The 16,109-nt window shown below is 27.6% G+C and overlaps 1 protein-coding gene across 3 annotated transcripts in view; it reads left to right on the top strand.

Annotated features, from left to right (window-relative positions):
* LOC122509333 (elongation of very long chain fatty acids protein AAEL008004) overlaps positions 1 to 13,753 on the top strand; it is a 97,001-nt gene extending 83,248 nt beyond the window's left edge. For all 3 annotated transcript variants that reach the window (XM_043623313.1, XM_043623331.1, XM_043623322.1), the window contains 3 exons: positions 5,395 to 5,532; positions 6,719 to 6,961; positions 13,254 to 13,753. In XM_043623313.1, the coding sequence (XP_043479248.1) occupies positions 5,395 to 5,532; positions 6,719 to 6,961; positions 13,254 to 13,442 (570 nt within the window). In that variant the 3' untranslated portion in view covers positions 13,443 to 13,753. The remainder of the gene's footprint in view (positions 1 to 5,394; positions 5,533 to 6,718; positions 6,962 to 13,253) is intronic.
* Positions 13,754 to 16,109: the final 2,356 nt, after the last annotated feature.

Below are 16,109 nucleotides of genomic sequence, written 5' to 3'. Positions count from 1 at the left end.
GTAAACTTCTCCCACGTCATTTATAAGTGTTATCAAATAAAATCTAAGCACTGCATTTTTTGTAACCCCTTATTATGTCGATTCTTAAAACATGGAAAAAAAATTTTAGAAGGCCTGGAAAACCTGGAAATGTCAGGGAAATTTTTTTCAGATTAGTTGTAGACACCCTGAATTAATATATTATTATTAATATAATATAATATATTATTTACTTGTTTAATAATATTTTTTTATGTTTATATTTATCAGTATAGTTTACAGATGGTAGAAAGTAATTATGACTACACCGAAAAAAATGCCTAGGACCCGTATACCAGAAATTGACTAGGTTTCCTAGTTACGAGAGGAACCGACTATAGAATCCTAGTCAAAGTAATAAAATTCAAGCATAGTTAAAGTGACCAGGAAAATTAGTCGATGTAATTAGGAAAAAATAGTCCAATTGACTAGGAGAATAACATTAGATTTACACTGTGTATCATAATTATTTGAAATTGCTAATCAAATTCTTACTATCAAATAAAAGAGAAAAACTAATTAAAAGAAAAAAGAAAAAAATTAATTATTGTATTTGAACATATTTATATTTGACTTTGTATTTATATACCTAAGAATTAATTTAAACTTATGAAATAAATATTTGACGCACGGGGGACGCGAACACCCGAACCTAACGAATACGCACTTTGAAACCCGGAACGATAACCACTACACTAAACACGACTTGGTATTTTAATTTTTTAATAGACACTAGATTTTCGAGTCAAAATACAATACTTAATCAGATGATGTTTTATACATTTCAAGTACACAATTTTATACACTTGTCAAAAACTATTTATTTTTTATTATTTATGCCATTTAAATGAAAATAAATTTAAATACACAAATTATTGCAAAGGTAAATTTTCAAACACACTGCGCGATTAAAATAGTAAAAATGTTGTCACCACGTGCGTAAAAATTTCGACGATTTATATCAAAACCTAACCAAAAAAGTCTGAAAGAATTGACTAATATAATTAAATAGTTTACTTTCTAAAACATGGACTATCTATATTTCCAGAGGTTCCGAGAAACCAGCAATTTTGATGTATGTATAAGAACTCCATTTTATGTACAAAAAATAGACGCGAGTAATGATAAAAAATCGTTTTACAAAATCATGATAAATGACGCGAAAGATATAGAGGTAAACACTGTCAGAACAGAAGCAGACGCGTGCGCATTATGGAAATAGGCAAAATTACTAAAATCCTAGTCAATTTGACTAGGATTTGCAGGGTTATTTTTGCCAGGCTTGAATTTGTTGAATCAACCTAGCGATCCTAACCATAATGATTAGGAATCCTTATTACTTTTACTAGGTTAAGATTAACTATAGGGTCATAGTTAATAATAATATCATCGAGATTTTTTTCGGTGTAGTACGTGACTTATTTGTATTTAAGGATTGTCACCGGCAATATAAGGAAATGAGAGACAATTATAAAAATTTGACAGTTTAATCTTTATATTATTTTAGAAACATATGATTTTTTTCAGAATTTTTTATTACGTAGTTTTTTCTTAAAAAAATAAAATAAATTTGCAATTTAACATAGGCTCTTATGGGAGCTCAGATAAATCTTAGAAAAAAAGTGTGAAGGAAATGAGAGAAAATTCTGTGGTTTTGTATATGGATAGACAATGTCAAAAAGTTTAAACTGGAAGATTTTAGAAAAAGTTTACCGCAGATTTAATGAATAAATAATTATTAAAGTTTTAGTTTTCAGAACAGTAATAATTGTATAAGTATCAAACACAAAAACACATGAAAATGTGGCAACATCGCAACAACACACAACCTCAAAAAAATACAAATTTGATCTGTACATTTGAAATTAATAATATTCCTTAAACATAAGTTGATAACTGTTATGTTTCTTTTGCATCATAATTATATTCTACATTTGTTTATTGTAATTTTCGTGTTCTCAACACTAAAAAATTTGAGGTTAACCTCTGACAATATACTATATTCCAGTCGTACCAACCATATGTCGACTATGTTGTGTAATGGTTTTTAGCACTTTTTCAAAAAATTAATTAAATACATTTTTTAATATTTTAGTCTTGAAAAAATTTTATCATTAATTTTTACATCTTTTTTGAATGTTTTTTTTTTCTTTAAATAAAATAAATATATAGGATTTTTGATTAAAATTATGAAACTGAAATTTTTTTTGAGGTTGCAAACATGCAAGATTTTACATGGGAGTAATGGGAGCAATCCCCTTGCCCCTCACCACAGCTGTGACAATCCTTAATACAATGCCTTTAAGATTTTAAAATTTACATTTTAAGATCTGTCGTAGTATAAAAAATGTTTTTTATTATCTTGTCATTTAGCTAAATTATACTGAATTTTTTTTTAATTTTATGTTAATTTATTGTATTTTTTTCCTAGGTAGATATTTATTTTATTTCAGGATTAGCAACTTATCTCTATTTTTTAAATTTGACTGACAATGCTCATGATTTTATCCCTTTTGGAGTTAATTATTAAATTTTATTAAGCAACTCCAAAAGTAAGTTAATTTAATAATTAACTCCCTATTGGAGTTGATTTTTAACTCGAAAAATTTCACTCTCAACTCGAGTGACCGTCAACTCCCTAATTTTTTTTACAGTGTATGCTCTGTTTTTTATTTCAACTTCTCCATGTCCCTGCTATTATCTTAAATAGTCTGTTCTTCTAATTAAAAATTTAAAATGGCGGATCCAACATGGCGGACAAGAAAAATTAAAATCGACTGAATTTGCTTAAAAATAGTTACTCTGACGTTTTTGGGGTCGCTGAATACGAATGTAGGGTCAGTTTTTAAAAATTTAAACTGGCAGATCCAATATGGCGGACATGAAAATTTAAAATCGACTGAATTCGCTTAAAAATAGTTACTTAGGGGTTTTTAGGATCGCTAAATACGAATCTGTGGTTATTTTTAAAAAATTCAAAATGGCGGATCCAATATGGCGGACATGAAAATTAAAAATTGTCTGAAATCTGAAAATCGTACCCAAAATAGCCTTTTTTAAATTCGACTATTTTAAAATATACTCTTTAAATATATTCAAAAAAACTAAAAAATCAGGTTTTTAAAATTTTATTTTAAAAATCTATAGTTTTTTTAGATTTAATAGTAAAAATTTGTATGTATACACCGCAATAAAAAATTAAAACTACTTTAGGAAGTGATGAAATGAAAAGCACAAAAATATTGTATCGTGGTCAATGCAAATATATAAAGTAAGATAAAAATCTAGTAATTGTTTTATCTGAGGTCATCATTTTAAGTAAAGGATGTACAAATCTTTGAATTCGCGAATAACCTATCAGCTCATCGACGTCGAAACATATTGCCCAACGAAGATTTGTTCGGGAGAGCGGTTCGTTAAAGGCGAAGCATCCTGTTTTCGAGAGTTTGTGCAATGATTCTTTTTTCCCTCGAGGAATTTCCTTCGACTACTTTCCATAAGCCAAGGTCCACACTCTCGCTCTATGAAATAGCTAAATGCAGCTTGCGTACATTAAACAAACTATAAAAACGACCAAGAGGCCAAGAAATTTCAAAGTATTAATTGTTTTTTCTAACTTTCTTATGCACTTGATAAACCTCTGATTCTTTAATAAACTGAATTCTCTTTAAAAAAAAGCATTATATTTTTTTTAAATATTCAATAGAAATTAATTTTTTGCTAAAGGTGTGCAAAAAGTTTGAAATTACAAATTTGATCGAATAATTTCGAACTTTTCTTTTTTCGGACTGAGCGTATGTGTTTATTTATTCTGTTTACTAGAAATTAAAATTACTTTTCATTTTATTAAACATAACTTCTGTCTGATTAAGATTTAGCCAAAAATAAATTATGTCTAATAAAATTCTAACAACTGAGAATTCTCAAAAATTACTTTTAGGGCCTATTCTTGCGCCTCAATTTTTGTTATTAAACTTATAAATTATCATTATATTACTTTTTACATTAAAAAAATTTTAAATATAATATAAGCAAATAATAATAATAATAATAATTATTAGTAATAATAAAATATTGGATAAATAATAATCATAAAACATCATGGATCTGTTTTATATTGAGACATTTAATTTCATCTCGTGTCTCATTTTAAGACATTAAAGGTAACTCAATGCGTATAAGACACGTAAAACGTCTTCTTAGTGTGAGACGGATACTCGAAACACATTTCGTGTCTCAAAATGGATTGCTAAATGTGTAAGACACTTTGAAACGTCTTAAAATGAGACACATATCTGTTTCAAATATGTGGACTAAGACATCTTATGTGTTTCAAATATGGGACAAAACGTCTCAAAATGAGACACTTGTTTTTGCAGTGTATGTTCGGTAGACCTTGTCGTGGTGCCAGGACTTTTCACTAAAAGACAACTAAACATCAACAGTAAATGAATTCTACAAATTCAGAGAATGTACCCCCATGTGAGCAGGCCGGAAACGGGTAATCTCACCGCCATGTCAGTTTTTCGATTAAAACTCAATTGCACACGGATATTCATAAATGTTTTAAAATTTTTCTATGCGAACTGTCTAGAAAAGTATAGGAGAAGGCTACAATCACTTTTTAGCAAATTTCTCAATTTTTCAAAGCATACGAAGAGACTAGAAATGCATGGGAGAAGGCTAGAATCAATTCTTTTTTAATTTCTTAGTTTCTTCATCAAAATTTTGTTTACTTTTTCAAACCATGGGAAGTGTCTTGAAAATATGGGAGAAGGCTAGAATCAGTTCTTTTATATGTTTTAGTTTTTTTATCAATTTTTTTCATTATTTAAACCATGGGAAGTTTTGAAAAAATGGGAGAAGGCTAGAATCAATTCTTTTTCAAATTCTTAGTTTCTTTCTTCATCAAATTTTTTCAAACCATATGGGATTATTTTATTTCAGAAATGATTATTCACAATTCTTGAACAAAGTTTTTTGTAATCTCAGAAACTTTAGTCGTAGCATCAGAAATCAATTTATTAAATAGAGAAAATAAATCGATTCCTTGAACATATCAGAAGAATAAAAATTCTGGATAACAAATTAGCGTTAATAATTTTTAAAAGACTGTGAATAATGTGAAGAATTAATGTACAGTAAATATTTATTACCTATATTTTAATTATAATTATTTTATTACCAACACTTTCATTACGTAATTCATATTACTTTTATGGTCCCGTACCTGCTAGGAACCCTATATAGTAAAATAATTTTTTCCTTGCATAGACTTTTACACCACTGCATTATTATAAAGAATACAATCTTAAAAATAATTACATACAAACATGAATTTTGTCCAAACCTTCACTCTTATTTTTATGATTGCAGCACTTAATGTCAGGATGGTTGCTAGAATACAGCTACAAATGTCAACCAGTCGACTACTCACACAATCCTTCAGCCCTTAGAATGGCTAATCTTTGTTGGTGGTATTTCATAAGCAAATTTACGGAATTTGCCGATACGGTATGTTTTTAATTGTCATTTAATAATTTTTGAAATATTAAATTCACTTATACTTATACTTATAAAGGCAATGAACAGTAAAACTTACAAATCTATTTTGAGGTTATGTTTGTGTTATATTTACCTTAATTAACCCCTTGCGTGTGGATGACTTGTATACACGTCATGAAAAACGGCACAAGGTGTGTATGACGTGCGTATACACGTCATAGGCAGTACAGGTAAACGACTGGATGTATGTTTCCAAAATTTGGTACTAAGAGGTATTTTGGGTCGCTGAACACGAATCTGAAATCAGATAAAATTTTTTTAAAAAGTTTTTTATTCAATATGGCAGCCAAAAATTTTGAAAAATTTTAAATGTCGATGGATTTTAACAGAATTTTAATTCCGAGAGTTTTTTTGTCACTGATTACGAATTTAAAGTCTGATGCTCAAAATTTTTAGTTTTTTACCCAATTTAAAAAAAATATTTCAGAATAATAAACTAATATTGTTTATTACCAATTTAAATAAATTATTTTATGCTTTACCATTTATCTGGAGGTTATATTAGGTATATATTAATTAAAACTGATTTAGGACATGTGCAGTAACGAAATAAGAAAATAAACGTTTATTTTTACATGAAAATACAGTATTAATTTGTTAACTTTTAGTTGAAAAAAAATTATTTAAAAAATTGAATACTTTGAAGTTTGCATGCAAGGGGTCTTGAGAAATTATTCTCCATTAATTTAGAAACAAAGAACACTCAAATAGATTAAAAATTGTACACAATAGACAGTTTTAAATAGCTAATTGTAAAAAAATCCAACTGTGATGCTTGCAAGTGATTTTTGAAAATGTTTTTAAACTCATTTAACACATCAGGCCCATTTCGCGACTTTTTGGAAAATCTTCTCTATATTATAAAGTATAAATAAAAAAAAAATAAAAAAAATCTGGTCCAAAGTTAAAAAAAATTAGTTTGTTTATAAAAAAAAAAAATTTTACATTACTTAAAAGTTGAAGAAAAACCAAAATTTTCTTTCTTTGACAACTTTTTTTTAAACTCAATACTTTTAAACTTCTAAGCTATTGAAAATAGGTCTACTTTTAAAAATTCAAAATTTCGAAAATTCATATAACTCGAAAATTTTTGCAAATATGGTAATTTTTCTAAAATAAGATTTTCATATTTCAGATATTTTTTATCCTACGAAAAAAGGACAGTCAAGTCACCTTTTTGCACCTTTATCATCATTCCTTGACACCCCTCGAAACATGGATTTGTGTCAAATTCATTCCAGGTGGTCACGGTACTCTCGGAAACTTAATAAACAACGCTGTTCACGTGGTGATGTATTTGTACTACATGTTATCAGCAATGGGACCTGAGTACCAGAAATATCTTTGGTGGAAAAAGCATTTAACAACAGTACAACTGGTAAGAAAAAATATAAATTTTTCTCTACAAAAGAGCTAAATTTTCAGGCATGTAAAGTGGTATTATGATGAGAGAGGGGTTAAAATTTCCGAAATTAAGCTTTGCGTGCTTTATGGTTGACCCCTTACTTAATTATTTTATGAAAAGAAATAAATATAATTTCGATCATCAGAATATGATTTAACGTGTGTACTGGAGATGCAGACGTTGAGCACGGTGTGTTTTTTCGATTTAACTGGAAGGAAAATGTACCTAAAATTTTCTTACAGATTACATTAAAGTATAAAATTCTATAAATTTCAAGTCCAAAAACCAAAGAAATCCGCCGAGCGCTATTTGAGAATAATGAAAAAAACGAAAATTTTTATTTTTACGAAATATATATGCAATTCATCTGTAAGACAATCAAAATGTTTAACATTGACAACGTTGATTATGATATACCTATATGTGATGTTTACCTTAAACACAAGTTGTTTTCCTCAATTGGCATAGAGTGTGTTTAATTTGTTTAAAAGAATCTCAAGTCCTTTATGAAGTAAAGAGAGCAACAAAAACAAAATTTTGTAATTTGTGCAGTGTTTACAATCCAAATGATGAAAAGCTATCAGCTGTCGTGTAAACAACAATGTCACTGTAAACAACATGGATGATAAAAATACGGTCGTACTATCACCATCTCGTGGCAAACTAATAATTGTAGATGTTTAGCCAAAAAAAAGAAAACTTTAAAAATTTCTACCGATTTCGAAAGAGTTTTCGAAAGAAATCACAAATTGGATTCATTTTTTGAAGAACGCGATTTTCCGTTTATAAATCAAAAAGCTGAGAATACAAATCAAGTACTAGAGCGAGTTATAATTTGTAATGATACAAAGGTTTTCTTAAAATACGTATGTGAAGAGCGCGAATAAATGGCTGATTCATTACATTTTAAATTTGGAATCGATGGAGGAGGAAGATTTTTAAAAATATGTGTCTCATTACAGATTAAAGATAAATCGAAATCAATAAAGTTAAAAAAACTGAAAAGGAATTCAAATGTTTTGGAGAAAAAAAGTTTTCATTCTATGTGCTGCGCTTCAGGTTCAAGAGAATTTTACAAACGTTAAGCTCATTTGGTCATCTTTGAAAATAAATGATCTTATCGGCACTGTTGCAACTGATCTTAAATTAGCAAGCATTATTACTTTAATAATTTGATGATAAAGTATGAAGATGTAAGTTTGCAGTGGGTTAAAGATTGTCTTGTTGAAAGGTCGCTAATTTATAGTTCTCCTTTTTTTAAAGGCAATCAATGTAAGAAACTTTTGGATAGTGTCGATAAATTAAGATTAATATGTAGCTTGGGTTGCCTTAAATTTGTAAAAGCTTTAGAAGACTTAAAAAAAGTTGTGGACAGTTGCTTCTCTTCATAATTGAAAAGCACGTACCAAGATGGCATCGAAGAATTCAAGAAGAGCTACCTCGATCTTGCAACATCAATAATTCCAAAAGTCCAAGCTTTATTTCATCATGTTCCACAATTTTGTTTAAAAAATAACTGCGGATTAGTATTTTATGTAAGCATTCGTAATAAACATGGCTTTAAAAACTAATCTGAATTTTATTTCATGTTAATTATATGCTAAATTTTCTTTATTTATGGTCTTAAAATTCGTAGAGTTTCATACTTTGATGTAATCTGCAAGAAAATTTGAGGTACATTTTCCTTCCAATTAAATCGAAAAAAACACACCGTGAGAGACGTATAATTATTACTAGTCAGAGGTTCAGTCTCAGTCATGGATATTTTAATTCAATGAAAGATAGACAAATAAATCATTTTTTTGGATAAGATAAATTTTTTTCAGCACAGAATTGCACTTTGAAATGAAAATAGAAAAATATTATCAATCTTTGCCTGTACCTTAATAATTTTATATTGCTGTAATATTGTAAAATCCATAGAAACGTTGAGGCAATATTGAAAATGTTATTACACTTTCAAGTATTTTTGGGTGGGGTAGGTATATCTTTCCTTAGAAAGCGTTACACATTAATTTTTAAATTGAGAGAGAGTTTTTATAATCAAGAGAAGGGTATGGATGCTTATGAGGATTTAAATATAAGTAGTAGAAATAAAAAGAGAACGTGTGATACGAAGAGTGATCAGCTAGTACTCTATGGATACCCTATGGTACACAATGTTTCAATTTTTTCTTCGTGGTGGACTCTTGGCCGATTTCTGAGGTCGTTAAAGCAAAATTTACCGATGGAGGGGAGGGGAAAGTGAAAAGTACTCGTTGGGCAATTGCAACTTATAGGACTCGTGGTGCGACTGCGATGTGTGGTGGCGCAATAATTTGGCATTCCAATATATGTGTACACAACTGACAGAAAGAACACATGCATTTCAATGATTAAACACATATTAGTGCCTGAAGTGGACTTGAAAGACCGCGGACCCTAGTGTAAAAGTGGATGTTTTATTTCATTACAATAATATGATTTAGTATTCAGTTCTTATATTTTCGCTTTACATGAATGTTCAGAGTCACAAAATTAATTTTTTTAAATTTGTTAATATGTTAATTTTTCCCTGTAATTTATTTTATGACTAATAGATAGTAATAGATTTTACTAACTTGTCAAGAATGTGTTATTTTTTCAATTAAAAATGAATAGGATAAATTTTAAGTACTTTTTCAATCATGCAACTGGTTTATAAATATATTTGAAAATATATTATTGGAATTTTATTCAGAAAACTAAAAATCCACAATTCTGTGAAAAGTTTCTATTATCCACTTTCAACGATCTAATTAATATTAATTCTTCTGACCATGAGAAGAAAGTAGAATTTAGATGTAATTGACCATTGGCACAGTACAAAGGCGGTAGTAATTTTATATAATGTCAGTACTTAGAAATCCGTGTATTAGGCCAACATTTGGCATTGAACTCTATTCTACCAGTATAGCTAATTTGTAAATTTATGTAATATCAGTAAAGTAATTTTGTACCACGCAGATAGTTGTCATTATTCTATTACTGTAGAATATTTGCCAAATGCAAAGCTATTCTTCTGTCTTAAACCGCAAATTGATGCTGTATGTAATGCAGAAATTTAATTGAATAAAATGAAATTTAATTAACGTTCAAGTAGCACGTAAAATTACTGTAATATTACTATAATATTTAATTAATACTGTAATATTGTAATATTTCATTAAAGTTAAATATCGTCATAATTACGATGGGATCTGAATTTCCAAGGAGGAACTTTCCTATGAATCTTTTCGCATGGTGCATTTTTTAACAAAATTTACTAAATCCTATTGACACCCTGTATTTTTAATTTTTTGTTGACATTCATCTTCAAGATATCCGCGAAGAAACACACCATTTATCTATAGTTAAATCTCATCATAAAATGCTCTAGTTAATTACCAGAAAGTATTATAAAATTAAAGTATTTAGGGATTTAAAAAAGTATTGGCAAAAATTTCCCTATACGGATGCACACAAAATGATTCATTTTCAAAATGAAAAATCAAACCTTCATAATTTTAGTTAATTCATAATTTTAGTTCTGTATATTAAAATATGCAGAACTAAAATTATGAAGATAAATATTCAGAAATTGAACCGAATTACAGCTTAGCTATGTGACATTCTGCTTTGGCATGTCTGCCTATATTATTTATGTAAAAAAGCATAATTTCAATAATGCTTAAAAATAAATTATGAACCTATCTTAGAAAATTAAGGGATTATATCGGCTGCAGCCGTAGATAGAATTAATTATTATTATACTATTTCGTATTAAAGTACTTGTCCATATTACTCTTTCATCTACCTACTCTATACTTTTGTATAGCATTGCATATACCCACTAATACCAATATCTTCTTATAAGTATATTGAAAATTATCTCCTTATTGCAGGAATTATTAGAGATGTAGCAACGTCGCTTAATGTTCATTACAAATTTAAACATTTTAATAATAAGTTTAATCATGTCTTATTGCACTGTAAAAATTTATTGAGATAAAAATAACTTTAATGGTACTGAAAATTTTGTTAAACATGTTAATTATTGTAAGAAATGAAATTTTTTTTAATTTATCTCCTTGGGCTTTCTCCTGCTTTTGTATCAAAATATTCTTTTTGCTCTTCGAGGTAAATATTCAAATTCTAAAATGTTACAATTTTCTTTCTAAAATTAAAATTTTTTTAAAACAATTTTATTCACGAATTTTTTTCACCTGATTAATGACAATCGATCCCTTTATTTTGTAATTATACATTAACAAAAAAATTTCTGGGAAATTCTTATAAAATGAAGGTTTGCAAGTTGAAAATAGTCAATTTGTAAACTTGCAAATGAATTCAAACTATTAAAAATTACAGTTTTTTAATTGCTTAGTTTTCAGTGATTTGAATAAGTTTTTTATATCTTCCTAAGAAATTAACGTTTTTCAATGTTCTTACAAAAGTTATCAAATTCTTTCTAATATTCTGTAATTGATACAAAAACATTATTTTCAGTGATTTGACTAACTTTTTTATATCTTCCAAAGAAATTAACGTTTTTTAATGTTCATAGGCTCATTTTAATCATATTTTTTGTAGAATTGAGATTTCTTACAAGATTTTATCTACATACATTTCTTTAGAAAATGCAAGTGACCAAAGTTGAAAGAAAAAAATATAAAAATTTTGAAGGTACTTCTACAACTGAAAAATAATGTTTAAGAATCAAATATATGCTTAATCCGAAACTTTATTCAAAGTTTAAACATTTTTTTGAAATAACGAATTTCACTAATTCCTTTTTAACATCTTAAAAGTAATTATAATTTTTCCAATTGTTCTAACGCAACTTTATTCACTTGCTGTTTCTAAACAAATGTATGTTGATGAAATCTTGTAAGAAATCTCAATTGTACAAAAAGATACGATTAAGGGGTCAGGCCACCAAGCACGTGTAAAACAGAATGGTCAAATTTGGGAATTTTTTCAAAGAGTATATTAAAAGCTATTAAATTTTCGTATTCAGTACTTTATTATATATCTCAAAATGTACCAAAAAATATATTAAACAAAGTTTTTTTTATTATAAAATGCCCTGCTCCAGGATCAGTTTTAAATAATGACGTTTTTTGGAGGCCCAAAATGGGCGGAATGTCTGTACCGACAAATTTGAACCTGGAATAAAAAACCAAAAATTTTCTTTTAATATATGCCATAAACTAGTAGACCACGTAAGGGATTTTGAAAATATCGTTTTTTTTCGAAAAATGGCAAGTATATAAACAAAAAATACTGTTTTCGTACACAAATTTAATTACTTAATTGTGTAATTTTGAAAATCTGAGATCAGATTCGTATTCAGCGACCCCAAAAACCCCCGATTAACGAGTTTCAGGCAAACTGCATCTATTTTTCAAACAGTTGTCCGCTATATTGGATCCGTCATTTTGAATTTTGAAAAAGTGACATCGATTTGTAATCAGCGACCCCAAAAACCCCTAGATATCAAGTTTCATCAAAAATTAATATTTTTTAAAGGATATCCTGGCACTTTTTATTTAAGGGTTGTTTTCACCCCAAGAAAATTACTAAAATTTTAGACTAAACTCGTGTTCACAATTTTAAAAAATCAAAAAACTACAAAAAGACACTTTTTAAAAATTTGTAATGTTAAGTGATCTTGCAACTTTTTTAGGCCCTAAAATCAAAAGTTTAAAAAAAATTTTGCTGTTAAGTTTTAAAATATAATTGGTCAAATGTTTATACATGTCATAGTGTATGTTAAGAAGTCTTAAAAAAAGAATTTTAATTTTGAGAAAGTATAAGTATCTTTCTTCTACAGAGGGCGCTTTGTTTACTGTGAAAAATTACTGGTTGTCATTGTAGCTCATTGCAGAATCATCTACAATAAAAAAATCAAATATCATTTCAAAATGGACGACTTAATACAGAGGTCCTAAATCTCTGATTTACTACTAATACTTAAAATTATATTTTTTGTAAATCATTCATGGTAAAAAAAATTTATATTTTGAAACTTTAGAATATTAGAAACATTAGAAAAAAGTAGGTAAGATTTCAAAAATAACTTGGATATCATATTGAAATAATTTCGTTTATCTCAAGTTAAAATAAAATAAAATTACACAATATATTATATATAAATTCTAAAAAAGTTCTTTTAATTAAATTTGTTAAAATTATAACAAACTACTATTTGTCATGCTTTTAAAAGCTCGATGGTGTTTATAATGAAAAATCTCTTTGTTTACAGGTCCAGTTCTTCTTGGTGTTCATCCACAGTGCTCAGGCTTTAGTATTCGATTGTGGATATCCGAAACTCGTTGCTACTCTTCTCTTACTTCACTCAACAATTTTCTTCGCCTTGTTTTCAGACTTCTACAGACAAGCTTATCGCAAAGAAAAATTGTCGTCCGTCACGAAAGAACTTAAATCCAAGTAAAGAAGTATCAGAAAAAACCTTGGTTGTCAGATGGACGAGATACCTTTTCGCTTTAATCTAGTCCTACTCGTGCCTGATTCTCGATCGCAATAAGCCATGGGCGGATTATGCGAGCAAAGATGAGAACATAGATCGAGAAAGAAATCGCGAGACGGCGTTTCTGTCACGCCAAAGATTCTTGGATCGAATCGACCTTTGATAATCTAAATTATTAATTATAAAAAATTATCCTTAATTTTAAAAATCATACAACTATAAGACAAATATGTAATTCATATTAAAATTTTAATAAATATATCTATTGTAGTGTTTTCAGTAAATTTTAATTTAAATACATATATATTTTTTAATTTATGCATCTACATAATTATTATGGTAATTATAATCTTATGCATTTATACTTTTTTCTAAATTTACGTTTGCTTTTATTCTAAATCTTTATTTACGTTTTTATATAAACGTTTATTTATGTTATTATGTAAATTATATTTACTGGTGTTAATCTTCATTTATAAATAATATTTAAACCTAAATTCTTTTAAATGTTTTAAAAAAATGTATGTCAAAAGACAAATAAATATTTAAGGTCGATTCATCTGCGTAATTAGCTGACTTTATGAAAAACCGCGATGATAACCGGACATTTGAAAATGGGAAACGTTTTTGTAGAAATTCATAACGCCCTGTTTTCATTTTACCATAAAATTTTTTTTTATCAAAAATCTCGTTTAAATTACAGCTTGATAAAAAAGAGAACTTTTACTTTACTTTATAAACGAGCTTAAAAAATGTATAGAAATTTGATAATTTTTAATATAACTTTGGAAGTAATAAATTATTATTCTTATTATTTATCGTAATTTAATTAAGTTTTTAAATATGAGATTTCGAGTTAGATAAAATCCCAAACATAAGTCACTTTTAGCAATTGCGTTTTGTAGAATTAGGTAGGCTATACAATAAATAGATTAATAAATAAATATATATTATATATATATATATATATATATATATATATATATATATATATATATATATCTTGCTCTGAAAAAAATAAGGGTCATTTCACTTAAATTGTCATAATTGTGTCCTTCGCCAATAAAACCTTTTTGTCATAAGATTTATGGTAAAATTTATTTGTTTGTTTCATAAAATGCAATTATTTAAAATACTTTGTTAACTGTCATGAATGTAAAGATGTATATAATAATAAAAATTTAGTTAAAATGTCATGAGTGTCCCATGTTCAGGGCTGAACTATTTGGTCTCAAATAAATATATTCTTGTAATTTTCATATGTAGCAAATGAAACAAAATTTTATAGTTAACCAAAACTTCCATATTTAAGGAAAATCAACTGCTGATAACTTTATGTAATTGTTTACCCTTCTAAAAAATGTATCTGTATATTTGTTGTTATGAGTGTCCCAGCTTGAAACTAGTAATTATATATTTTATATCTAATATCAGTATGTAATTTACAATAGTTTTGAATTTTCTATCGAATGAGATCGACATTGTCAATATAAATATAAATTAATTTTAAATACAATCTTAAAAAAAAAAAATTGTGTTTCACAAATTTTTATAATGGTTTTAATAAGTATAGATGTTTTAATGTTTAATCTGTCTCGAATATTTTATTTATTTCTTTACAGGACAATCAAGACAAATTTAGAAACTTAAAGAGAAATATACAAGCAGTAATAATTGCGTTTATTAAGAGGTTATACGTAGCTGTTGGCAACTAATATACTACAGTTAAATTTTCAGGCCAAACGGACGAAAACTCTTCGAGTTCTACTGCTCGCCGATGAGTGTCTTATTATGACATAAGTGTCTCAAACAATTAGCTTAAGTTCTGATAATTATTTGAGCAAAAATAGTACAAAATACGTATTGTGTTTAAAAGTCACGTACCAACAGCAAAGGTAGTATGAGAAAGAATAGTAGCAGAGAAAATACATAGTAACGACAGCGCCATTGGCTGCGTTGAGTAAAGTAATTTGAATACATGCCCAGAGTTAAATTGTATCTTTTTCAACACTCCGTCTCAATGTAACAGATAAAGAATCAAATATGTCACATAATTTTAATAACGCGTATTAAAAAGAATTCAAGCTGTATTTAAATTTCATACAAACTCAATTCAGAACGTAACTTATCAAACTGACTTGCAGGTAAACCTTTTGTTAATATGTCTTTTAACAATTTTTTTAAAATTTATTACTCGCGGTTTTTCGGGACCTTTGATAACGAATCCTATATCAATTTTTATAATCTTAAAGTCTTACGAATTGTTTTCTAACAATTTTTTCTAACTTAATATTTTAAGGCTTTAAGATTATAAAAATTTAAATACAATTCGTTATCAAAGGTCCCGAAAAATCGCGAGTAATAAAGTAAGATTATAAAAATTTATATACGATTCGTTATCAAAGGTCCCGAAAAACCGCGAGTAATAAATTTAAAAAAATCGTTAAAATAATAAAGACCGCCATATTGGATCCGACATTTTGAATTTTTAGAAACCGACATGGGATTCGTCATCAGGGACCCCGAAAACCACCGAGTAACGATTTTCAAGCCAATCCAAACAAATTTTTAATTATATTGTTCGCCATATTGGATCCGCCATTTTGAATTTTGATTAACTAACACCGGCTT

The sequence above is a fragment of the Leptopilina heterotoma genome, unplaced genomic scaffold, assembly GCF_015476425.1.
Source record: "Leptopilina heterotoma isolate Lh14 unplaced genomic scaffold, ASM1547642v1 Lhet_115, whole genome shotgun sequence".
In the NCBI taxonomy this organism is placed as follows: domain Eukaryota; kingdom Metazoa; phylum Arthropoda; class Insecta; order Hymenoptera; family Figitidae; genus Leptopilina; species Leptopilina heterotoma.
The sequence above is the reverse complement of the archived record's forward strand: the minus strand, read 5'-3'. Positions and strand labels throughout refer to the sequence as shown.